The 27,500-nt window shown below is 43.7% G+C and overlaps 1 protein-coding gene across 1 annotated transcript in view; it reads right to left on the reverse strand.

Annotated features, from left to right (window-relative positions):
* The window catches only part of LOC308166761 (mothers against decapentaplegic homolog 4-like), a gene marked incomplete at both ends in the record, with an annotated part of 47,815 nt that overhangs the window by 8,732 nt on the left and 11,583 nt on the right, over positions 1-27,500 (reverse strand). The window contains 8 exons of the mRNA XM_080541086.1: positions 548-716; positions 2,541-2,724; positions 7,125-7,181; positions 11,772-11,873; positions 14,422-14,634; positions 21,313-21,489; positions 23,459-23,482; positions 26,385-26,559. Of these exons, the coding sequence (XP_080397212.1) occupies positions 548-716; positions 2,541-2,724; positions 7,125-7,181; positions 11,772-11,873; positions 14,422-14,634; positions 21,313-21,489; positions 23,459-23,482; positions 26,385-26,559 (1,101 nt within the window). The remainder of the gene's footprint in view (positions 1-547; positions 717-2,540; positions 2,725-7,124; positions 7,182-11,771; positions 11,874-14,421; positions 14,635-21,312; positions 21,490-23,458; positions 23,483-26,384; positions 26,560-27,500) is intronic.

Genomic DNA, 27,500 nt, shown 5'->3' on the forward strand with positions numbered 1-27,500 from the left:
AGAGGGGTAGAGGTAGAGGGGTACCTTTATGAAAGCCCCGGGGTAGAGAGGTAGAGGGGTAGAGGTAGAGAGGTAGAGGGCTAGAGGTAGAGAGGTAGAGGGGTAGAGGTAGAGGGGTAGAGGTAGAGAGGTAGAGGTAGAGGGGTAGAAGTAGAGAGATAGAGTGGTAGAGGTAGAGAGGTAGAGAGGTAGAGGTAGAGGGTAGAGGTAGAGAGGTAGAGGGGTAGAGGTAGAGGGGTAGAGGTAGAGAGGTAGAGGTAGAGAGGTAGAGGGGTAGAGGTAGAGAGGTAGAGGTAGAGGAGTAGAGGTGTAGAGGTAGAGGGGTAGAGGTAGAGAGGTAGAGGTAGAGAGGTAGAGGTAGAGGGGTAGAGGTAGAGAGGTAGAGGTAGAGAGGTAGAGGTAGAGAGGTAGAGGTAGAGAGGTAGAGGGGTAGAGGGGTAGAGAGGTAGAGGTAGAGAGGTAGAGGTAGAGGTAGAGGGGTAGAGGTAGAGGTGTAGAGGTAGAGGTAGAGAGGTAGAGGGGTAGAGGTAGAGAGATAGAGGGGTACCTTTATGTAAGCCCCGGGGTAGATCTTGTGGACGGCGTCGCCAGGCGCCCGCCCCGCCTCTCGGTCCAGGTAGTAGCTCTGGACGAACACGGCGTGGTCGCTAAGACAACGCATCCACACGTCCCCCTCCCCCCGACACTCCAGCTGCACCCCCTTCCCGATGTGCAACCTGGCAAAGACGACAGAGAGCATCATCACATACGAGGCGGAGGAGAAGAGAGACACCATGTCCCGCTTCACATCTGATCCCACATTCTAATGTTTTCCACAGAGATGTCCAACATGAGCCACTACTGGACGTTGCGGCGTGTAGGAAACCAAGTAGGAATCTGTAAGTGGTCTGAGAACAGTAACCTAGAAACAACACTGTGGTTTTTATTTGCTTCTGTGCATATCTTGGGTTTGAGTTAAAAAGAGATTCGTATCTCAATGGGACGAACGTGAATAAAGGAGAAATGAAATCAATCTGATCATGTGGAAGTGAGCTACGTATTTAAATATAAATAAATATAAATATTGAAACTGTTATTTCTTACCTGTTTTTAGTCTGAAGAGAGAGAGAATCAAGGTGGGCACTGATTTTCGGTCTTTCGACAGGTGCACCAAATACAATTATCTGTTTTATCCTTATTTAGTTGGAGGAAGTTTTGTCTCATCCAATTGTTTATTTGTTCAATGCATTTACAGATATTGTCGATGGGACTATAGTCATTAGGTGAGAGGGCTATGTAGATTTGAGTGTCATCCGCTTAGTGGAAGCATGTAGAGATTGAATAGATGGGGGCCATTGATCCTTGGGGAACTCCACACGTCATTTTAATTTGGTCTGATACAAAGTTGCCAATGGAGACACAGTAGTTTCTGCCCTGTAGGTAGGATCTAAACCAATTTAGGACAGTGTCAAAGTCAAAGTCCTACCCAATGTTTTGGTTTATCTATTAGAATGTCATGGTCTACAGTGACCAAAGCAGCACTAAGATCTAGTAATACCAAAACTGAGATTTGTCATCATTTGTCAATGTCATTAAGGACCTTAATAAGGGCTGTTTCAGTGCTATGTACTGGGGGGCAAAAGCCTGATTGAAAGTCATCAAAGAGGTAATTTAGAATCAAATAGTTGCTAGGTTGTTTGTGGACAACCTTTTCAATTATTTTCCCTATGAAGGGTAGGTTTGATATTGGTCTGTAGTTGTTCAGTACAAATGGGTCTAGGCTGCTCTTTTTTAAGTAAATAAGTATAACTGCAGTGTTCAGGGTTTCAGGAAAAATTCCTGATGAAAGGGAAGTGTTGATTATTTGTATTAATTCACTCACCAAGCAGCTAAATATGTTTTTATTTATTTTTTACTTGTTGGCAGGACATCAAGGGCACAGGTGGATGGTTTAAGATGTGACATGATTTCATCTAGAGTCTTGTAGTCGATGGTGTTAAATTGTGACATACAGTAGTTTATTTTATTTAAATTTTTATTTTAAGCCCTATTTGGGATTGTTAATGTTTTTCCATGCCTGACACAGAGGAACTAATGACTTGTCTAATGGCTTCTATTTTATTGTTAAAAAAGGATGCAAACTCATTGCATTTACTAGTCTAGTCGAGAGAAGTTCCTGACAATGGATGCTGTGGGATTTGTGTCTGTCAACAGTTTGAAAAGGATGTGGGCGTTATTATATTATTCTTTATGATCTTAGAGAAAAAACGATTGCCCGGCGCTTCTTATTTCTCTTATATCTGTTATAGTTTTGAAGATTCTCTTTATAGATATCATAATGGACTTGAAGGTTTGTTTTTTCCATCTGCGCTCTGCTTGACGACATTCTCTTTTTGGGTCTTTACAGATGGAGCAGTTCTCCAGGGAGCTTTTACTACAATACTGACCCGTCTCTCTCTCTGGTGTCAGTATGTGGTGGAGGTACAGACATAGATAGTACTGACCCGTCTCTCTCTCTGGTGTCAGTATGTGGTGGAGGTACAGACACAGACAGTACTGACCTGGCCCTCTCGCTGGTGTCGGTGCGGTGCACGTTGCTGAGCTGGCCCAGACAGAAGCGGTCCCCCCCTGAGGGGTCCACATAGCCGTCCACCGTCACCACGGGGCAGTTGGCCAGAACCTTGAACATCTCCCCCACCTGGATGTCCATCTCAAAGTAGGAGATGGAGCACCAGAACTCTGGGCCTGACAAGGAGAGAGAGAGAGAGAGAGAGAGAGAGAGAGAGAGAGAGAGAGAGAGAGAGAGAGAGAGAGAGAGAGAGAGACAGAGAGACAGAGAGAGACAGAGAGAGAGAGAGAGGCAGAGAGACAGAGACAGAGAGACAGAGAGACAGACAGAGAGAGAGAGACAGAGAGAGAGACAGAGAGAGAGAGAGAGAGACAGAGAGAGAGACAGAGAGAGAGAGAGAGAGACAGAGAGAGAGACAGAGAAAGAGACAGAGAGAGAGACAGAGAGAGAGACAGAGAAAGAGACAGAGAGAGACAGAGCGAGAGAGAGACAGGGTGAGGTACAGCAATGTGCAAACACAGCAGCAAGATTTGTTAGCTGCTGTGATAGAAAATGGACATCAAATGGGCTAAAACCACCATAAGAATTGAAATAAGTTTTATTTCATTTATTTATTCTAAATATTATTCTCTTATTTGTAATCTAGTATGTAATATATTTATTCATTCTAGTATGTACATGTATGTACATTACATTCTTTTTGTTTTTGTTTTTTATCTTCACACTTCACATGCTTTGGCAATGTAAATGTATGTTTCCCATGCCAATAAAGCCCTTTGAAATTGAAATTGAAAATTGAGACAAGAGAGGGAGAGAGAGAGAGACAGAGAGAGAGAGAGAGAGAGAGAGAGACAGAGAGAGAGAAACAGAGAGAGAGAGAGAGAGAGACAGAGAGAGAGACAGACAGAGAGAGAGACAGACAGACAGAGAGACAGAGATAGAGACAGAGAGAGAGACAGAGAGAGACAGAGAGAGAGACAGATAGAGAGAGACAGAGACAGAGAGAGACAGAGAGAGAGACAGAGAGAGAGAGAGACAGAGAGAGAGACACAGAGAGAGAGACAGAGACAGAGAGAGAGAGAGACAGAGAGAGACAGAGACAGACCAGCTAGATAATTTAAACCACTCTAATACAAGTCCTGAGAGACCAACACCGTTTTCTAAACAATGTATTAGAATAGTGTGATCTACTGTATCAAAAGCAGCACTCAAATCTAATAAGACAATAACTGATACACCACCAGCATCTATGATAAGTCTGACATCGTTTACAACCTTTACTAATGCAGTCTCAGTACTGTGGTTAGAACGAAAACCCGATTGAAACTTCGAAGAAAATCAGTAAGTTGTCTGAAAATCACTTTCTCAAGGATTTTACTTAGAAATGAAAGGTTAGATATTGGTCTGAAATTTCTGAGAACAGAATTATTTTACTTTCCTTTCTTAAGTAGTGGTTTTATAATGGCAGATTTTAGGGGAGTGGGAAAGATGCCAGTTGATAGAGAGCAGTTCACAATTTCTAATACATTGTCAGTTAAACAGTCAAAAACACTTTTGAAGAACCATGTTGGGATTGGATCAAGTGAACATGTTGAGGATTTCATTTGTGAAACAACTGTTTTTAAAGTATGGACAAGCTCAAATGAATCCATGACAGCAATAGGCATACTTAATTCATCTGGGAGTACCAAATTAGATTTTTAATTCTCTAATGATATTTCTGATCTTATAATGGAAATATTTTCTTGAAAGAATGTAGCAAATTCATTACATCCAACAGGCGCAACCACTGAAGGGTTAATCAGACGATGAATGGTTGAAAAAAGCACTTTGGGGTTACCTTTGTTTTCAGAAATTATATCAGAGAAATACCGTAGGTTTGTCTAGCCAACTTCATTGCTCTATTATATGTAAAGATCTGTTTTTTAAAAATGTCAAGGTGTATATGTAGTTTAGACTTTCTCCATTTGCGCTCTGCTTTACGGCAGTTTCTTTTCAGTTGGCTGAGTTCTTCATGTTTCCATGGTGCTTTGTGTTTTGATGACACTTTTTAAAAAAAATTCTGGAGCTATAATATCAAGGGTAGTTCTCAATTTGTTGTTGAAGCTCTCTACTAAGTTATCTATCAAGAGTATTTCGCAAGGTGAAGAGAGTGAATTCATAAGGCTCATGAACTTTTAATTTGCAGATGAATTTAAACATCGCTTTTTGACAATGCGGTCCACATTCTTCTGTTTCATATTTAGCTTTACCTTAAAGAAAATACAGTAATGATCTGATACAGCAATGTCTAGAACAGAGGACACAGAAATATTCAATCCTTTTGAAATAACTAGATCTAGTGTGTGGCCTTTGTTATGAGTAGGCTCTGTAATATGCTGAGTAAAATCTAGGGAAGATAATAGATTAATAAAATCTCTAGATTTGGTATCATTATCTATATGAAAATTAAAATCACCAACCAATAGAGACCTATCATAGTCAGTTGATATGATAGACAAAAGATCAGAAAATTCTTGTAGAAATACTGGGGATGGTTTTGGTGGGCGATATATCACTACAATGAGAATAGGAGTATCATTTTTAAGTAATAAAGCTAGATGTTCAAAAGTGGAGAAATCTCCAAGAGTAATTTGTTTGCAATTAAAACTGTCACTATACGCTTGCTAATCCACCTCCTTTCTTGTTTTTTCTAGTAACTTGGGAAAATAAATATTTCTTTGCTTCTATAAGAGAGACAACTCCATCAGAACCAAGCCATGTTTCTGTTAGACACATAAAATCAAGCATATTATCGACAATCAGATCATTAATTATAAATGTTTTACAAAGTGCAAAGTTGAGTTATCCAGAGTCACATGTTGGTTCTGAGGGAGACAGGCCTAGTCATAGAGCCACACCATTTTCTATGTTTCCTGATAATAATCTAACACCTTTGTAATTGGGATGTAAGCGCTTGAAAAATCCTGGTCTCTCCCAGAATAAATCTAAATTATTAATGAAGAGGATCCCTTTTGACATACATAGCTCTCTCAGCCATTTGTTGAGAGAGCAAAGACGACTCCACTTACCATCACCTCTCCCATAACATGGAAGAGGGCCAGATATAACAATGTTCTTCCGAGTCGCCTGGAGGTTCTTTAAGAGAATCTTATAATGTCTGGGGTCATTGTCTTACTGTATGACATCATACAGTTTCCAGACCTCTGCCGGCTTTTAGGTACTTATTAGCAAACACTTCTTGAGGATAACTACCGGTAGTGGGTTGCACCTTGCCTCTGTAGTTGGGCTGGTGACATAGGGTAGTCTCTCTGACACCTTCACATCTACCTCCTAGAGAGTGCTCCTGACTTCTTTTTTATTTTATTTTATTGTAGTGAGCATTCTTCATCATCCACTTTAGAAGTTCATCCACAAATTGTTGAGCTCACCTGTGCTTTCTTTCCTTTTTAATGACGTTACAAACTTTTGGCACGTCTATGGTTTTGGCTGTTTCTGATATTTAAACCTCATAACGCTGTTACAGCTGCTGAGCTGCAGGTAATGAGTAAGTAAGTAAGTAAGTAAGTAAAGCTTTATTTATATAGCACCTTTCATACAAGAAATGCAGCTCAAAGTGCTTTACAACAGGAATAAGAACATAAAGTGAATATAAAAACATATATAAAAACATATACAGTACATGCATAGAATGAATATAAAAGAAAACACTAAAAAGAAAAGGTAAAACATTGTTTGCGCTCTCTAGCGCAACCTTCTCCACCTCGGAGAGACTGATTGTTTCCCATCTTCACACCAACTTAAATCCTTTGCCTATGAAAATATTTACTACCACTTGCCTAATGGCAAGACTGGGCTTTATTTTATTTCCACACCAATTTAAGTCTTTCGCCTATGAAAATATTTACTACCACTTGCCGAATGGCAAGACCGGGCTTTATTTTATTTCCACACCAACTTAAATCTTTGCCTATGAAAACATTTACTACCACTTGCCTAATGGCAAGACTGGGCTTTATTTTATTTCGACACCAATTTAAGTCTTTCGCCTATGAAAATATTTACTACCACTTGCTTAATGGCAAGACTGGGCTTTATTTTATTTCCACACCAACTTAAATCCTTTGCCTATGAAAATATTTACTACCACTTGCCTAATGGCAAGACTGGGCTTTATTTTATTTTCACACCAATTTAAGTCTTTCGCCTATGAAAATATTTACTACCACTTGCCTAATGGCAAGACTGGGCTTTATTTTATTTCCACACCAACTTAAATCCTTTGCTTTCAACTAGTCAGTTGAGGGTGTACAATGGAAACTGTGTTGTGTGCTGTGTGCAGTGTGCTGTGTGCAGTGTGCTGTGTGTGTGTGTGTGTGTGTGTGTGTGTGCGCTCATGTGTGTGCATAGGTCTGCGTGCGCGCGCGTGTGTGTGTGTGCGTGTGCGCGTGTGTGTATGTGAGTGTGTGTGTGTGCGCGTGTGTGTGCATGTGCGCGCGTGTGTGTGTATGTGTGTGTGCGTGTGTGTGTATGTGTGTGCGTGTGTGTGTGTGTGTGTGCGTGTGTGTGCGCGTACCTGGATGGTTGGAGACAGGCTGGGGAAATGCAGGGGCACTGTGATGTTGTTGAGACCCTTTAGGAAGAAATGAGCAGTCAGTTTACACTCGTCCATCCCCTCCTCTGTACCAACAACCCTCCCGACCAACAACCCTCCCGACCAACAGTTATCCTACGTCTACACGTCTACATCCCACATGTCCTTTTTTAACACTAGAACAGCAAAAACTAAATTTGTTTTTATATCTTTGCACTCGATCAAATTTCAGGACCCTCCTTTCATGACTTTTCCTAGATACAGTATGTGCGTTCTACCACCCACTATCCTTACATTTTCAATATCACATCAGGATAAGCTAATATAAAGCTATTTTGCAGTTTTTCTGTGTAGGAAGCAGGAGAATTTACAAGCGGCCAACTAGTGGTCGTTGTGTGTAAATAGCAGCTTGAGCATTGTAAAGAGGGGGTCATTTCTTTTAGTAGGTAAAAAGGCACGGCTGTTATAGTGTTAACCACACGTCCTTTTTTAACCACCAGCATTTTTTATTCCATTAATCAAACATGAACAACTAATGCCGGGGTCAGACTACACAACGTTGGGTCTTTCACGGTCACCAAGTCAGATTATACAATCATAGTGCCGTAAATCCTTGCCGTGTCTTAAGCCTGGTACACACATAAAGATTTTCTAAATCTTAACAGATTTTTTTTATCTGACACACACGAAGATAAAAAATCATGGATTGAACAGTTTTGATCGTATTGTGTGCTCCGATATGGCGAAACCAGCACACCACATACATAAAGATCTGATCTACGACAGTCTAGAGCAGGGGTCGGCAAGTTGGCCTTGGGCCAATTTCTTTCTGAGCCACTAGATAGCGGGCCAGAACATAATCAAAGGCTAATTTAAGTAATTGATTGTTATACAACAGTTAGTTCCGACCAAGTAATTTGATTGGACAAGAGGCATTCCATGAGTTACGATATACAGTATAACAGCACTGGGACTTTTAACTATATGTATCACTCCGCCGCACAGATGTTCTACTAAATTACCGTTAATTAGACTACATGTTTGTGTTCAGGTTACTAGGCAACAGTCCATTTGAAGTTCAGTTGCGGAACTATTTTTTGTTTATTTTTATGATTAAATAAACAAACAAATCATAATATGTTGTCGCTTATTACTGTTAACTAATAAATCGCGCTGTAGAACTGTTGTATAAAAGCAATATCAATGCGGCCGAGTACCGAAGACGATCACAGCCGTGCTGATATTCAGTATAACAGCACGACCTCGAGTGTGATATTGCTTAATTTAAAAATGTGACACGTTCTAATGCTTTGACTTTTCTTTCGAAAAATGTAAATACATTTCCACGTAGTAGAAAATCAATGACACATCGCTAGTCAACTAACACAGCTTGTTTTGTGAACCTGCTAACAATGTAAAGTAGTGTTATAGTTAACTAGGTAGCAGTCCAATCCATTGCGTTGCAGTATTTTGACTTGACTAGCGAGTTTGTGTTGTGATTCTCAACAACGTTGAAACGTAGTTTCACCCTTTTCCATATTTTTAAATAATAAATGTGTGGACTGACGATGTAGCGCAGCCTAACTTATTCTAATAATTATTTAACATACTTTTATTCTGATAATTATTCCCCCTCCTCCCAGACTTACATGGTCACATTATTATTGGATTGGTTGTTTGCGTGCCGGGTGAAGTTAGCTAAACATTAAACCTGCTAGCTAGCAAGAGAAACATAATGTCACTCTCCAAAGTTCTAAAGAGGAAAGTTGACGGTGAAAACAGGGCATTTAAAGAGGAATGGACAGCGAACTATGCGTTCATCCTACCTGGTTTCATCAATGCAAAGCCGTTGTGAGAGACTCACATTTTACGTGCTCACAATGTTCCCTTCCACCTATACATGAGAGTCGTCCTTTTCGTAAATTAATGCGATAAAGACGCACAAGAGGAATCGATTGATGCATAAAAACCTGTCTGTCCTTCAGAGAGAGGACAGTATGGGCCGTCTGTGTGTCCTTCAGAGAGAGGACAGTATGGGCTGTCTGTCTGTCCTTCAGAGAGAGGACAGTATGGGCCGTCTGCCTGTCCTTCAGAGAGAGGACAGTATGGGCTGTCTGTCTGTCCTTCAGAGAGAGGACAGTATGGGCCGTCTGCCTGTCCTTCAGAGAGAGGACAGTATGGGCTGGCTGTCTGTCCTTCAGAGAGAGGACAGTATGGGCTGTCTGTCCTTCAGAGAGAGGACAGTATGGGCTGTCTGTCTGTCTTTCAGAGAGAGGACAGTATGGGCTGTCTGTCTGTCCTTCAGAGAGAGGACAGTATGGGCTGTCTGTCTGTCTTTCAGAGAGAGGACAGTATGGGCTGTCTGTCTGTCCTTCAGAGACAGTATGGGCTGTCTGTCTGTCCTTCAGAGAGAGGACAGTATGGGCTGTCTGTCCTTCAGAGAGAGGACAGTATGGGCTGTCTGTCTGTCCTTCAGAGACAGTATGGGCTGTCTGTCTGTCCTTCAGAGAGAGGACAGTATGGGCTGTCTGTCTGTCCTTCAGAGAGAGGACAGTATGGGCTGTCTGTCTGTCCTTCAGAGAGAGGACAGTATGGGCTGTCTGTCTGTCCTTCAGAGACAGTATGGGCTGTCTGTCTGTCCTTCAGAGAGAGGACAGTATGGGCTGTCTGTCTGTCCTTCAGAGAGAGGACAGTATGGGCTGTCTGTCTGTCCTTCAGAGAGAGGACAGTATGGGCTGTCTGTCTGTCCTTCAGAGAGAGGACAGTATGGGCTGTCTGTCCTTCAGAGAGAACTTTGGTGATTGCTGGAAATGTGTTGCCGACAACAAAATCGTGTCGAAATCTGTCTGAATTGGTGTAGTCTGATCCCGGCATAACACATCCAACTGACTTCCCATATTAATGAACTAGTTATGAGCCCCAGTATCCATACATGTATACAATATTGGTAGATATCAATATAGGTGTGGAATTTTGCAATAACAAAATAGTAATATTATACATATGTGACAGCAGCTGATGAAACTGGGAACAAGTCGGCAGCCGATTTAATGTTCATACTTTTATTCTGAAAAATGTAAATACATTTCAGCGTTGTTGAAAATCAATGACACATCGCTTGTCAACTAACACAGCTTGTTTTGTGAGCCTGCTAACAATGTAAAGTAGTGTTATAGTTAACTAGGTAGCAGTGGGGATTAATCAACCAATCCATTGCATTGCAATGTTTTGGCCTGACTAGCGAGTGTGTCATTGATTATCAACAACGTTAAAATGTATTAACATTTATCAGAATAAAAGTCGGAACATTTTGATTGGTCGGCGACTTGTTCCTGGTTTCACCAGCTGCTGTCACATTTACACTCACCCAAACACTTTATTAGGAACACCTGTCCATCTTCTCATTCATGCTGGTTTCTTGGCACATATTGGGCCTGTTAATACCAACCAATCATCGCTTGAATGCTGTAGCCTATTTTGAGTATTGTTGTTGACCATGTGCATCCCTTCATGGCCACAATGTACCCACCTTCTAATGGCCACTTCCAGCATGATAATGCTGCAAGTACCAGCACCATGTCACAAAGCAAAAGTTGTCTCAAACTGGTTTCATGAACATGACAATGAGTTCAGTGTTCTTCCCAGTCACTGATCTGAATCTAATAGAACAGTAGAAACAGGGATTCACAGCTTGAAAGTGAACCTGTAAAATCTGCAGGAATTGCGTGATGCAATCATGACATCATGGACCCGAATCTCAGTGGAATGTTTCCAATATCTTGTGGAATCAATGCCATCAAGAATTCAGTCAGTTTTGAAAGGGAGGGCCTACCCAGTATTAATATAGTGTTCCTAATAAAGTACTAAATGGGTGTATATATATAAATATTATTTTATCAATATAGACTTTCAATATTGGTGTCCACCACATATAATAATCTAAATATACAGAATATATATTCAGTCTGTGAACCGATCAAACCCCAAATCCCACTTTTCCCATCAGGATTCTTTCAAATATATATATATATATATATATACTGTATATTTCTAATATATGCGTTGTGTTACATATAGGTGTTGTTACATATAGTTGTTGTTACATATAGTTGTTGTTACATATAGGTGTTGTTACATATAGGTGTTGTGTTACATATAGGTGTTGTGTTACATATAGGTGTTGTATTACATATAAGTGTTGTTACATATAGGTGTTGTTACATATACAGTAGGTGTTGTATTACATATAAGTGTTGTTACATATGGGTGTTGTGTTTAGTTTTTATGTTTTCTTTTCCAATTAACAAATTTGGCTCTGGTGACTTTTTCTTCAATGATTAAGTAAAGTCTTGAAAATCAACAACAACTAATTTACATAGATTACAGATTTTACAGATTAAAAATAGCTAATACAAGGACTAATCAAACGCTAGTCAATCGGACAAGAAAATAGACAAGAAACTGTAAGCCTACATGTTACACAACGCTGATACTAGCTTTTTAGAAAGAATCTGGATGGGATTTTCAGCTTCAAATTCAACAAATGACAATCTGACGGCACTCGCTTCAGGGCTCTATGGGCAGTGAGATCTGTTTTTGATTGGCCGGTTTCACAGATAATTGACATACAGAAGTGGTTGGGGTGGTGCAGTGCAGGCTGCTGGTGGCCCCGCCCATTCTGCTGGGGTCCTGCGGGGGTGTAGGATGCTGTGCTGGTGCCTGTCCAGGTGGCTGGAAACAGAAGGGGTTGGACAATGCTTTAACAAAGGAGCAACATGAGTATCATAGTCAGCTGAATGGAACAGGTACACTATGTTGGACTACATCAGTGTGGATGAGCACTATTCAATCAAATCTAATATCTGGATTTCTAGCCAGAACACACGATCAGTATAATCAGTGAGACAATGAACACATATCAATCCAAGGCTAGACTTTCTTTCTGCCTCATGGATGCAGATTTCAATTGAACAGCAGTTCCTGTTAGTGATTGTGGTAGGAGCCCTGCGTCTGTATGTGTGTGTGTGTGTGTGTGTGTGTGTGTGTGTGTGTGTGTGTGTGTGTGTGTGTGTCACTGTGGTAGGAGTCTACGTCTGTAAGTGTGTGTTACTCACTGTGGTAGGAGCCCTGCGTCTGTGTGTGTGTGTGTGTGTGTGTGTGTGTGTGTGTGTCACTGTGGTAGGAGCCCTGCGTCTGTGTGTGTGTGTGTGTGTGTGTGTGTCTGTGTGTGTGTTTGTGTGTGTCTGTGTGTGTGTGTGTGTGTGTGTGTGTGTGTGTGTGTGTGTGTGTTTGTGTGTGTGTGTGTGTGTGTGTGTTAGGGATGGACGGTTTTTCGGTTATACCGAAAACCGGGGTTTATAAAAATAGAAACGTTTTTTTATCAAAACCGTCTGAAACCGGATTTTATTTTTATTTTTTTATATATATATATTATGTTTTTTAACATTTTATCAAAATGTCATAGATTGCTATATAGTACATGCCTAGAGTGTGTACAAGAGTGTGTGGTTGAAGATGCTATAAAAGTGATTTTGTAAACACTTATATAACTTTGTTATAACTTGACATAAATAAATGACATGTCTAAAAAGACGGGTCACGTGACAGCTTCTCTTCAGAGCAGAGAGTGAGGAGAAAAAAAACAGAACGAGTTGGTGTTCAAGAAAAACACGACTTCTGTTGTATGGACTCATTTTGGTTTCGTACCAAATGACACAGGTGAGCCAGCAAACGTGGACGAGGCAGTGTGTCGACACTGCATGAATAAGGTGGTAGCCAAAGATGGCAATACTTCGAATTTACGTCGCCATCTAAAAACAAATCACCCGTATATATCTTTGCACAATTGTTTTACCTGCTTGCACTCAATTTGCACTCGTTTGTATTTATATGTATAGATGTTGTTATTTACGTTTGCTATTCTATTCTATATTATTATTATTATTTAATAAGCCGTTGTGAATTAGAATTAATGTGATCCGTGATGTCTTTGCACAATTGTTTTACCTGCTTGCACTCAATTTGCACTCGTTTGTATTTATATTTATAGATGTTTTTGTTTACGTTTTCTATTCTATTGTATATTCTATGTTGTTCAAAGAATAAAACTGGAACATGTCACATGTTTGTCGTGTGTGAAAATAACACATACAGTCTGAATCTGCCGCGCAATGAGTGAGAGGTTTGGTCAGTTGTGAAGAATAACTGAGGATTAATATCTAATTGGGATTATATTTAAGGGTAACGAATCACTCTATGGGAAAGATAGTTGCCTTCAGTTATTGGTAGATAGGAACGTTTTTTTTACAATTACTCGCTTACATTTAATAAGATCATTTTCGCTGCTCTCTGTAAAGCGCATTGGGTCACTTTTGTGAGAAATGCGCTATAGAAATAAAATGTGATTTGATTTGATATCAATCAATCAATCAAACTTTATTTATGTTCTATAGCACAAATCATGCATTGAATGTAACTCCAAGTGCAGTATTTACTAAACCACAATATAATAAAACAAGAGCTATACGGATCAAGAGTGTTTGTGCACAGCGCCACTGTGTGTGAAGGCGCTACTGAAAGTGATGACAGAACGCATGTCTCAGAAGATACGCGGTCACTTAGTGACGCAAAGGTAGTTCTGTATTTATCTCTATCTGTATTAGTACATTTATTTTGAAAGCTCTATTTTGACAGCTCTACCATGGACACTTTTATTTTGATGGGGCATTCTTTGTTGATTGACTTACGACAGTTCAGGACGAGTCAGTCTCGCGGCATGTGGTTTTTATGAAAAGCTTTAAGTATGTTAACTGCATAATTCTAAGTCTAATATTTCAGTGATTATTGAGCAGTATTCAAATATTTAAATACATTGAGCAGCAGCTGAAACTTTGTCTAAGAACCAAGATATTGAGAAAGCAGTTCATTCAATGAAGACGCTGTTCCAAGAGATGATCTTCCGTGCAGGCGTGCACCCTGGATCAGCGGAGCTGGTGTGTTAAGTGTTCATGTGTTTTCATGTATGGTGTAGCTTACAAAAGTCTGCCTTTCCACTTATATTTGTGAAACTAAGTAGCCTAAATGTGTTGCGACTGTGCTTACGGTGTTTTAATGGTGTTCGACATGAGTGTATTGTAGCAGTAGGGCTCAATTATTTGAAATTGGCGCTCTTTTTTTTTTCTTTTTCCGGTTAACCGGAAAACCCCGGTTTTAGTCTTTGACGGTTTTTCGGTTTCAATAATTGGAAACCGTCCATCCCTAGTGTGTGTGTGTTACTCACTGTGGTAGGAGCCCTGCGTCTGTGTGTGTTTGGAGGTGCTGCTGTAGTCCTGGCTGTGGGGGGTGAGGGGGGGTGGGGGCTGGGGGGTCAGCGGGGGTCCGTGTGTAGGCGTGCTGGGGGGGGGTGTGGGAGGCACGCCCTGGGGGGAGGCCATCTGGAGGAGGCCCTCACCCACGTGGCCCCCTGACATGGGCCCCATCATGGAGCTGCTCACTGGGAGGGGGGGAGGGTGCATCTCAGCCAGATATACTGTATACATTTTAACAACTAGGTTATTGAGGAATCACCCAACTCAAAGGGGCGCTTCACAAACATTCAAGCAGATTTCAGTTGGATTTCTTAATCCAGACACTTGCTTGTTTTCATCAACTTGTCTGACAGTCTGTCTGTCTGTCTGTCTGTCTACATGGCTGCCTACACTGTATTTCTACCTGTCGTCTCACTAAGTCACTAAGTCAGTCATTTACAGTCATGTTGGCACCACTTCTGCCAGATACAGTCATGTTGGCACCACTTCTGTCAGATAACGCACCACTTCTACCAGAAAAAATAAATCATTCCACACAGAACTCAAAAATGGACTGGACAAAGTTATTGGCACCTTTTCAAAATTGTAAGAAATAATTGTATTTCAAGCATGTAATGCTACTTTAATTTTGTATTTAAACTCAACTGTGGCAAGTTACAGGTGCTGGCAATTTAGAAATCACATTTGCAACTAGTTAAAATAGAGAAATGTTGATTCAACCACATTGAGCATGGAGAAAAGAAAGAAGAGCAAAGAATTCTCTGAGGATCTGAGAACCAACATTTTGGAAAAGCATTGAGAATCTCAAGGTCCATCTCCAGAGATCTTAATGTTCCTACTCTGTTCTCGGTCTACTGTGCGCAACATCATCAAGACGTTTACAGCCCATGGCATTGTCTCTAACCTCCCTGGACGTGGACGGAAGAGAACCATTTATGAATGGTTGCAACGAAGGATTGTTGGAATAGTGGATAAAAAACCTCAATCAACTTCCAAACAAATGCAAGCTGACCTGCAGACACAAGGTACAACAGTGTCAGCTCTCACTTATGGAGGGCGGATCGTGCCACCAGAAATACATTACCTGGAGATTCAATACGGTAGTACAGGCTGTGGCTGTGGACATTCAAAAGGCAAAAATTGCAGTAAATGCCGAAATGGCAAACTACAGATCTTACAGTTTTTATAGTCTCTTCCAGCTCCTCCCCCACCGTGCCAAAAACTCATGTCAGAATGAAATACAATGCAAATTAGCACCGTGATGTCGGAATACAATGGAAATGAGCACTGTGGCAACACTTGAATGAAATGCACTCACGTCGAAATGTAATGCCCATGCGCTCATGTCGAAATGTAATACAATGCACTCATGTTGAAATGTAATGTGCTCATGACGAAATGTAATACACACATCTCCAAATACAATACGGCTGTATTGATTTCATTTTGGCACAAATATGCCGTATTTTTGCATTGTATTTAGTATTTTTGCATTGTATTTAGTGTTACACATGTATTGCATTCCGATGTGTGTATTGCATTTGAATGTGGCACGATCCGCCCTCCATACTCACTATCCGTCACCATCTGAATGAAATGGGAAGTTCTCTTTCATAGTATTCGTTTCGTATCTCCCTATGGGAACGCCCCCTGCGTGACCTCATCAGAAGCTGAATTACACTGCGCCAGCCCATTGGCTGGCCCAGGCGACGCTTGTGTCAGGAGGGACGGGACCCTCCGCCTATATAAGGCTTGCGACAGCGTCTGTCGTCATTCAAAAACCTCTTCTCGCTTCTCACTGGAGCTGACGACAACTGTGCGGGTGGTTAAAGCTTAACAGTCCACAGATACGAGCGACCAACGGATCACATCCTCCGTCTCCACAAGATGGCCATTCAAGCCACGGGTAAATCCATGGGTCTCATGGTACTACAGGAGAGGGCGCGTTGGCTCGGTCTCACCAACCTGTCGGCGAAGGAGAGAGAAGACATTTTCGACACCCCTATCTCAGAGAGGGTCTCTCCGGTGCAGCAGTCACCTCAATGCAGAAGAGATGTGAGGAGAAAAAGAGAGAGGATGAGGCTATGGAGCTGTGCCTTCCGAGAAGAGCGCAACCCGCAGCGCCCATGACCCAGCCACGGCAGTCATATGCGCAGGCTGTCTCTCGCCCGGCCCCTGCTTTCAAGATCCCCAGAGCGGCTAGACAGCAGGCAGCGCCTCAGGCACCCAGAGGTCCCAAAAACCCATGGGCCAGGAAACAGGCTCCCCAGGCCAGACCTCAGGCATCCCCGCCCCCTCCCCCGGCCGCCGCGTCGGTGAGGAAGAAGAAGCGGGTGATCTGACAGCCTCTCCTCAGGAGGAGAGCGAGTCCAGTCGGCCCCCCACACTGACCGTTCTGTACCCTCCCAGCTCCGTTCCAGAGCAAGTTCAGTGGGACATGTTCCATACAGAGTGCAAGACCACGGTCGGTGTCAGTGTTCACACGCCTTCCGGGGGAAAGCTGAGAGACTGTTCATACTGCAAAGTTGTTTGTCACTCAAGCACGTTAATGCACAATGTATTAAAAATGTCCCGACAAGCGCATCCAGGCAGAGTGCCAAGGGCGCTGTTAACAATGTTGAAAAACATACAAATAAAAGATGTTGAAAAACAAATCTTTCTCTGCCATAACGCAGACCGTGGGACTACCCCGTCCCACGGCTGTGATGCAGAAAGCGGCCTGACCACGTGCAGCGCGGGAAGGCACGCTAAGCGGCTGTTGCGTGCCCCGGCTACAAGGGGGCGCCAACAACTCGCATGTGACGATGTGGCCAGTCAGCCCGCTTTCCACACATCAGCGGGAATGGGTAGACTGCACACAGTCAGACTGGGTGTTGAGGACACTACGAAGGGGCTACAGGCTCCAATTCGGTGTCGCTCCACCTCCTTTCAGAGAAATACTGTACTCTCAAGCTCAGGGCGAGCGAGCCAATATTCTCCTGGAGGAAATCTCCATTCTAAGGGAGAAAGGAGCTATAACAGTTGTACCTCTCGAGGAGACCCACAGAGGTTTCTACTCTAAGTATTTTCTGGTCCCAAAGAAAGGGGGGGGCATGAGAGCTATTCTAGACCTCCGCGTTTTGAATCAGCATCTCAGAAAATACAAATTCAGGATGTTGACACACTCTTCCCTGCTAAGTTTCGTACGAGCAGGGGATTGGTTCACATCAATCGACCTGAAGGACGCTTATTTCCACATTCCGATATATCCTCCACACAGGAAATATCTGAGATTCGCTTTCCAAGGGATAGCGTACGAATATGTGGTCCTTCCCTTCGGCCTGTCACTGAGCCCAAGGGTGTTTGTAAAATGCACCGAGGCAGCAGTGGCCCCTCTCAGACAGAGGGGTATCAGAGTGGCCACATATATCGACGACAGGTTAGTGGCAGCCACCTCCCGCGAGGAGGCGGCGCGCCACACAGCGGTCATTGCGAAACACCTAACGAATCTGGGGTTCCGAATAAACATGGAAAAGAGCATGGTGATACCCTCTCAACGCATCGCGTTTATAGGGCTCGCACTGGACTCTATCCGAGCCAAGGCGTTTTTGTCTCCAGAAAGAGTGGAGACGATGCACGCGACTCTAGCGCTGTTTCGCAGGGGCAACCTAGTTACCCTCAAACAATGCCAGAGGTTGTTAGGCTTGATGGCCTCCGCTGTGGTGGCCATACCCCTGGGGCGCCTGTACATGAGAGGCATCCAGCGCTGGGTGGCCTCTCTGGGCCTGGACCCCCACCGCGACGGTCACCGTCGTGTGAGGGTCTCCAGGGATTGCGCACTGGCTCTGCACCAGTGGAAGGACCCAGGTTTCATAACAGGGTGTTTCTATGGGACCTGGCCTGAACAGAAAAGTGATCACCACGGACGCCTCCCTGAGAGGCTGGGGTGCCACTTTCGAAGGGAGAACGATAAACGGGGGTTGGGACCCGCATTTACGTTCTACCTGGAACTGCTAGCTGTTCACTTGGCTCTGAAAAATGTCCTCCCGTGGTTGAGAGGACATCATGTTTTGGTGAGGACAGACAACTCCACGGTCGTTGCCTATGTAAACAGACAGGGGGGGCTGAGGTCCCACCAGTTACAGTTACTGAGAGTGTGGAGCAGTGTACGCATGCGGTCGCTGAGAGCAACCCATGTACCAGGCATTCTGAACTACGGAGCAGATTTGTTGTCCAGGGGCAACCCACTGTACGCAGACTGGAGACTCCACCCCGAAGTGGTGAAACAGATTTGGTCACGATTCGGTCAAGCGACCGTGGACGTTTATGCTACGGCAGAGAATGCCCAGTGTCCGCTGGGGGTGGACGCATTAGCGCACGAGTGGCCGAGGACCCTCCTGTATGCGTTCCCACCGGTGGCACTCATTCCCCCGACTCTAGCCAGAGTGATGGAAGGAGATCTGTCCATGGTGCTGATAGCCCCGCGTTGGCCGGGTAAGCACTGGTTGGCAGAGATTTTTCAACTCCTATCCGGTCCGCCGTGACAATTACCGCTGCGCAGGAACCTGCTAACCCAGGCGCGGGAGGAGATATTCCATCCCCACCCAGAGAAACTGTCTCTGTGGGCCTGGCCTGTGAAGGGATCAACCTTGCACTAGTGGGTCTTCCCCAAGGGGTGATCGACACTATTCAGTGCGCCAGAGCCTCATCAACTAGAAAGTTGTATGGGCATAAGTGGCGTGTGTTCGAGACTTGGTGCTCAGAGTCACACGCTGTCCCTTTTCAGTGTTCTGAGACAGTTATTCTGTCATTTCTACAGGACCTGATTGAGAAGGGTAAGGCTTTCTCAACTGTTAAGGTCTATTTGGCAGCTATTTCGGCTTGTCATATTGGCCTGGGTGGAAAGTCGATAAGCCAGCACCCGTTGGTGTACCAATTTATGAAAGGGGCCCAAAGGAAATTGCCTACGTCTAGGCTGTTAGCTCCTTCATGGGACCTCCCTACGGTACTAGATGCTCTCTCCTGCCCACCGTTCAAACCGCTGGAACAGGTGGAGGTGAAAGTGTTAACGCTAAAGACGGTCCTATTGCTTGCTTTGGCATCGGCTAAGCGCATAGGTGAAGTCCATGCGCTCTCGGTACACCGAGTGTACAAAGTTCTTCCCAGGGGACTCTAGGGACAGCACTCTACTAGAGGTTTAGCGACCTCCTGGGCACTCTTTAAAGGGGTGTCTATTCAGGAGGTGTGTGCGGCGGCATGCTGGGCTTCGCCCCACACGTTCGCTAGATTTTATAGGTTGGATGTTACGGCTCCAACGCTATCACACTCAGTCCTCAGTTTGGGTTCCTCTTAGGACGTAGTTCCTAGAGTGTGAGGGTCCATTCTGGGACAGTTGTCGTTTTGCAGGCAGGTCTGGCAATACGGGAGTAAGTATATACCCATAGTGAGATACGAAACGAATACTATGAAAGAGAACTTAAGGTTATTTACATAACCCCGGTTCTCTGAGTAGTATTCGTGAGTATCTCACCGGACCACCCTCCTTGCTTTAGAAGCGAGGAAGAGGTTGCTTGTTTTGAATGACGACAGACGCCGTGTGTAAGCCTTATATAGGCGGAGGGTCCCGTCCCTCCTGACACAAGCGTCGCCTGGGCCAGCCAATGGGCTGGCGCAGTGTAATTCAGCTTCTGATGAGGTCACGCAGGGGGCGTTCCCATAGTGAGATACTCACGAATACTACTCAGAGAACCGGGGTTATGTAAATAACCTAAAGCTATGGTAGGAGACCCAGGAGGACCCCACTGCTGACACAGAGACATAAAAAAGCCAGACTGGAGTTTGTCAAAACTTACCTGGGGAAGCCAAATTCATTCTGGGAGAACGTCCCAGAATGGACAGATGACCAAAATAGAGCTTTTTGGTAAAGCACATCATTCTACTGTTTACAGAAAACGAAATGAGGCCTTCAAAGAAATGTACACGGTTCCTACAGTCAAACATGGCGGAGGTTCACAGATGTTTTGGGGTTGCTTTGCTGCTTCTGGCACTAGATGCCTTGACTGTGTGCATGGCATCATGAAATCTGAAGAATACCAAAGAATTTTGGGGCGCAATGTAGGGCCCAGTGTCAGAAAGCTGGGTCTCCGTCAGAGGTCAGCAGGAAAATGACCCAAAGCATACTTCAAAAAGCAAACAGAAATGGTTTAAGACAATGCACTTGAGAGTTCTGAAGTGGCTAGCAATGCGTCCAGATCTATAGAACACCTGTGTAGCGATCTCAAAACAGCAGTTGGGAGAAGGCACCCTTCAATGGGAGAGACCTGGAGCAGTTGGGAAAGGAAGAGTGGTCCAAAATTCCAGTAGAGAGGTGTAAGACTCATTCATGATTACAGGAAGCCATTGATTTCAGTTATTTTTTTCCAAAGGGTGTGCTACCAAATATTAAGTTGAGGGTGCCAATCATTTTGCCCAGTCTATTTTTGGAGTTCTGTGTGGAATGATATCAGATTTGGCTTGTTTTCTCTGCTTGTTTGTGTTGTTCCAGTGCAAACAAAATAAATAAACATGGGAATACTAAAGCATTTGTAATGGCAACAATTTCCTGAGAGAAGTGGTGCATTATCTGACAGAAGTGCAGGGTTGCCAATATTTTTGGCCATGACTGTAAAATGGAGAGTGTGACAGCGCACCCAGGGTAATGTGGGGAGGGGAGGCAGTCCAGGGAATTTAGTGCCACAAATTATTAGTATTTTCTCAAACATATCTGAATGCACAAATATGTAAATAGGCTTGTAGACAAGAGAAGAGACTCAGATTAACACAGCCACAGAGTCCCTCTGCGTGGTCTACCTGTCCACGAGTATACCCACAACAAGGCACCTTACCTGGTGGAGAGAGGGGGATGCTGGGATACAGGGTGATGGGAGGGAGGGTGCGGGGGGGCTCCGGGGGCAGCTGCAGCGGGGGGAGAGGCTGGCTGTAGCACTCAGGCTGCAGGGGCATTCTGGGAGGAACATCCATCTGGATGCAGTCGTGGATGTACTCCTCTTTGATTAGTCGGCCTGGAAGGGGGGGGGGGGGTGAGGGAGAGAGAGGGGGAGAGAGAGAGAGAGAGAGAGAGAGAGAGAGAGAGAGAGAGAGAGAGAGAGAGAGAGAGAGAGAGAGAGAGAGAGAGAGAGAGAGAGAGAGAGAGAGAGAGAGAGAGAGAGAGAGAGAGAGAGAGAGAGAGGAAGAGTTCAGATCTAGAATTCAGGTGAAATAATGCATCCCTAACCGTAGTATATAAAGTATACTGTGCATGCGTGCATGGATCTTGACTGATATCTGACAGCCTTCTCCAGTGTGAAGTGTGTTGATGTGTGATGTGTGTGGATGTGGATGTGTGATGTGTGAGTGTGTTGATCTGTGAGTGTGTTGATGTGTGAGTGTGTTGATGTGTGAGTGTGTTGATGTGTGTGGATGTGGATGTGTGAGTGTGTGATGTGTGAGTGTGTTGATGTGTGAGTGTGTTGATGTGTGAGTGTGTTGATGTGTGAGTGTGTGATGTGTGAGTGTGTGATCTGTGAGTGTGTTGATGTGTGAGTGTGTTGATGTGTGAGTGTGTGATGTGTGAGTGTGTTGATATGTGAGTGTGTTGATGTGTGAGTGTGTGGATGTGTGAGTGTGTTGATGTGTGAGTGTGTTGATGTGTGAGTGTGTTGATGTGTGAGTGTGTTGAGGTGGTCTGACCATTCCATATGAGTTATAAGACAAGAGCAGACACACAGCAGACACACAGCAGACACACAGCACACACACTGCAGACACACAGCACACACACAGCACACACACAGCAGACACACAGCACACACAACAGACACACAGCAGACACACAGCACACACAGCAGACACACAGCACACACACAACAGACACACAGCACACACACAGCACACACACTGCAGACACACAGCAGACACACAGCACACACACAGCAGACACACAGCAGACACACAGCACACACACAGCAGACACACAGCAAACACACAACAGACACACAGCAGACACTAGGGGTGGGCATCAATGATCGACGATCGATAATTGATCGATAAGGATCTTGGTCGATCACAAAATATTTTGCTCGATAATCTTTTTTTTTTATTCTTTTTTTTAATAATAATAATAATGGAAATTAGTTTGTCCACGTGTCACCAGATTGCGTTCGTCTCTCACCCCTGAACATGTTAACATGATCATCTTTCTGAACAAGAACCAGTAGGCCTGCCGCCTACAGTCTCTCGCTGGAGTTTAAATTTAAGTTAAGCTGGACGCTCTTAAGGATACTAACGTTTTCAGTCATCCTCCTATTTGTGAGTAACTGTTTTTTTTACTGCTCCTATGGTGAGTTACTTATTTTCAATATTTTTATTTATAACGTAAAATGTGTTTTTAAGTTAAACAATTTAAGCTACTCACTGCCTTGTTTAAGAGGATTGTTATCTGACTGTAGTGTCTAGTTTGAATGTGAATGAATGAATGTGTGCAATAGCAACACAAATAAAGTTTTTTCCCCAAGGGAAAAAAAAAAAACGTTTTTTTTTAATGATTTTTATTTATTTATTTTTTAATGAAAAAAAAGCTTATCGATTAATCGATAATTGATCGTTAATTCTTGCGATTATCGAAAAAGAAATTTTGATCGTTTGCCCAGCCCTAGCAGACACACAGCACACACACAACAGACACACAGCAGACACACAGCACACACACAGCAGACACACAGCACACACACAGCAGACACACAGCAGACACACAGCACACACACAGCACACACACAGCAGACACACAGCACACACACAGCATACCTGTATCAAAACACGTGGTGCCTGAAATTTGAAACAAACACATGAGAAATTCAAAACAACAACAATACAAAACAACAAAATGTTTTTTGATGACTGTTTTATGACTGTTGTGGAATATCAACTGGTTCCTTAGCATGCACTCCATGAAGTACAGCGACAGTGTCTGACGTAATGGGGATGTTTTCTCACCTGCATTTTGAATGCTGAGACCAACTTCAGGGAGAGGGAGAGAGGGGAGACAGTAGAAACAGTTAGCTGCGTTCTGAATCACAACCTCAGGCGCAATAACAGTCATGTCATGGCTGTGTTGCTAACAGCGTAAAAGGCATGACTGCTAGAAATGGAATACTGCTTTAGAATGTTACTGATTCCCACAATTGTAAATGACAAATGAAAAATGGCCAGCACTCTGATTAACATGCTTTAAATTATAATGTCTGATTAACATGTTTTAAATTATAATGTCTGATTAACATGTTTAAATTATAATGTCTGATTAACATGTTTAAATTATAATGTCTGATTAACATGTTTAAATTATAAAGTCTGATTAACATGTTTAAATTATAATGCATGGACGTGTTCTGGCGTAAAAAAAATGTAAAGCTTATTAATTGGGAGTGCTGTCCATGTTCCATTTACCGTATTTTCCGCCCTATAAGGCGCACTTAAAAGTCCCCCAAAAAAAAAAAAAACGACAGTGCGCCTTATAAGCCGGTGCGCCTTATATATGGATCAAAATGTAAAAATTACATGACCAATATTTTTTTTTTTATAATAATACAATGTTTCAGTACGACTGGTAAACTACAAAGCCGCACCGCTTGCAGCATTACGGTAATCAGTAAACGACGGCCGCCATCTTGGAATCTCCGCGAATGCTATGCTTGTGGTGGGTTAACATAATTCACCCCCGGAACTAATAGTTGGGAGTATTGTTCCGTACGGAGGGTTAAGTGGGTGGTACTGAGTTTTAGTTCCTGTTTTAAGTGTGTGATAACAACTGGTTCATGTCTGTCAATAAACGTCTAGCTGTGACATTTAATACGCCGCCTCCGACTCCCGTCTCTCGGCACTACATGCTATTGTTATTCTATCATGTGCTCTGAATGGATGCCGTACTCACCCAACTGTTCAATTCGGACACTCACACCGCTTGCAGCATTACGGTAATCAGTAAACACCGGTGTTGTGCTTACTCACAGTCCCACACCACAAGAGTAAAGAAGACTAAACAGAGTTTCCGAGGGAACAAAGTGAGATTCTTGGTGCTTTCAACTTGAAGTTTTAAAGTACCCACTCGATATAATAAACAACAGTTTAACGATCACTAAACACTTATCATTTGTGTATTGGATTCATTATTCTCGTTTGCCGGAGGCTACCGGTAAGGGAGGGTTGATTTGTAAACATACTTTCGTTTTAGCTCGTGTTCAAAAGCAAGAACTGTGTGTTCATCTAGTTATGTGTAGTTATGTGTTTTTAGCATGTCGATGTTCTCCCAGTATGTTGTCATGTTATTAAAATACAGTTTAGACCTTCGTAGCGATGTGTTTTGTTAGCTGTTAGCCGCTAGCAGCGTTTGTTGTGGTTTGGTCAGAACACGCCTGTCGTGTTCAATCTTTCTCTGATTTGAATGTATGACACATCATTTGAAAGCTTACAATCTGCAGTTTAAGCATGTGTAAAAACTGACAAAGTACGTTGCACATTTCACCAGGAGCTGTCACATATTGGTTGTTGGTTATAATTGTATAGCCTATTGGTTGTTTTCTGGTGTTGTTTTGCTCTGTTTGTAGTCTACTTGATGTATTTTTATCAGCTGTTAAATCACCACAGCGGTTAATCCACTAATAGAGATAATAGCAGATTGAAAATGCTTGTAGCTAACTACTCTATATCTCGTGGTTGCAGCTATTGCGAATTGCTATTCACGCGAGTCAGCTGTGAATCACCGCAGGTCCTTGACGCTTGTTGCAAAAATGGATGACGAACGGCTGATACTTGAGGTGGAAAAATATATATTTTTGACAGTGGAGCAGGTAGAACGTTGATGGTGACAACGCTCAGGTGGAGCTTGGACAACGGGAAGTTGACACAACACCGATGGAGAGGTGACGCAACGCAGTAGGTGGAGCTTGGGCGTAACGCAACCCCAGTCAAACGTTTGACTGCAGTATCTATTCTATGCGCCTTATAAGCCGGTGCGCCTTATAAGCCGGTGCGCCTTGTATATGAAAACATTTCTAAAATAGGCCATTCATTGAAGGTGCGCCTTATACTCCGGTGCGCCTTATAGGGCGGAAAATACGGTACTATTCATTCACATTCTACAAAATCAATGTTTTGTCTGCTGTGGCATGGCCTGTGGCTGTGTCCTGGAGATAGAGATATTGTTTTAGTCACAAGAGAAGCTTCCTCTTCAAACACCAGTAGTTTGTGGTTAACAACAAACCAGCTCTGACAGAAACCAAGCTTAAAGAAGCCTATTCTGCTACATCTGTGTGTGTGTGTGTGTGTGTGTGTGTGTGTGTGTGTGTGTGTGTGTGTGTGTGTGTGTGTGTTGTTTGTTCAAGTATGCACTAAAATGTAAACAATGCACGTGACAGAATGCAGACGGAACACAGCCATGTAAATGATGGCACACGCATTACATCTAACAGATGCACACACACACACACACACACACACACACACACACACACACACACACACACACACACACACACACACACACACACACACCCCATGTACAGTATATGGACTAGCCAACCCTTAAGCTCACAGCCACTTTAGTACTTGAACTATCTATTTTATTACTAGTAGTACAGCTAATTGTATCCTGTCTTATTTGTCAATTACGTCCTGTACTATTGTCACTTTTTTTTCTTGAATTATGCCTGTTGTCTTATTTTCTTGTGCTGCGATGTCAGGAATCGAAACCTAAGAATGTTGCTCGTGTACACTCGTGAAATGTGATGTAACAATAAAACCTGAAACTTGAAACTTAAACCCCCCCCCCCACACACACACACACACACACACACACACACACACACACACACACAACCACCATTTGTGTCACTACGGAGTAAAGTGACAGTGTGTGACGCACCGATGCCAGGCGACACCACCCTCTCGTAGTGGTAGGGGTTCACACACACGTTGTCGTACTTCAGGTCGAAGGCGAACTGGCAGAACTTGACGTGCTTCAGCTCGTTCTTGTGCAGGTCGGGCCAGCGCCAAAGACGGGCGTAGATGACGTGAGGGAACCCCTTCCTCCCGGCCACCTAGGACACAGAGACATGGAGGTGAGGTCTACACACACACACAGAGACATGGAGGGGAGGTCTACACACACACAGAGACATGGAGGTGAGGTCTGCACACACACAGAGACATGGAGGTGAGGTCTACACACACACACAGACATGGAGGTGAGATCTACACACACACAGAGACATGGAGGGGAGGTCTACACACACACAGACATGGAGGTGAGGTCTACACACACACAGAGACATGGAGGGGAGGTCTACACACACACAGACATGGAGGGGAGGTCTACACACACACACACAGAGACATGGAGGTGAGGTCTACACACACACACAGACATGGAGGTGAGGTCTACACACACAGAGACATGGAGGTGAGGTCTACACACACAGAGACATGGAGGTGAGGTCTACACACACACACAGACATGGAGGTGAGGTCTACACACACACAGACATGGAGGGGAGGTCTACACACACAGAGACATGGAGGTGAGATCTACACACACACAGAGACATGGAGGTGAGGTCTACACACACACAGAGACATGGAGGTGAGGTCTACACACACAGAGACATGGAGGTGAGGTCTACACACACAGAAACATGGAGGTGAGGTCTACACACACACAGACATGGAGGGGAGGTCTACACACACACACAGACATGGAGGGGAGGTCTACACACACACAGAGACATGGAGGGGAGGTCTACACACACACAGACATGGAGGGGAGGTCTGCACACACACAGAGACATGGAGGTGAGGTCTACACACACAGAAACATGGAGGTGAGGTCTACACACACAGAGACATGGAGGGGAGGTCTACACACACAGAGAGACATGGAGGGGAGGTCTACACACACACAGAGACATGGAGGGGAGGTCTACACACACAGAGACATGGAGGTGAGGTCTACACACACAGAGACATGGAGGTGAGGTCTACA

This window comes from Nansenia antarctica (genome assembly GCF_963989245.1).
Source record: "Nansenia antarctica genome assembly, chromosome: 10".
Taxonomy (NCBI): domain Eukaryota; kingdom Metazoa; phylum Chordata; class Actinopteri; order Argentiniformes; family Microstomatidae; genus Nansenia; species Nansenia antarctica.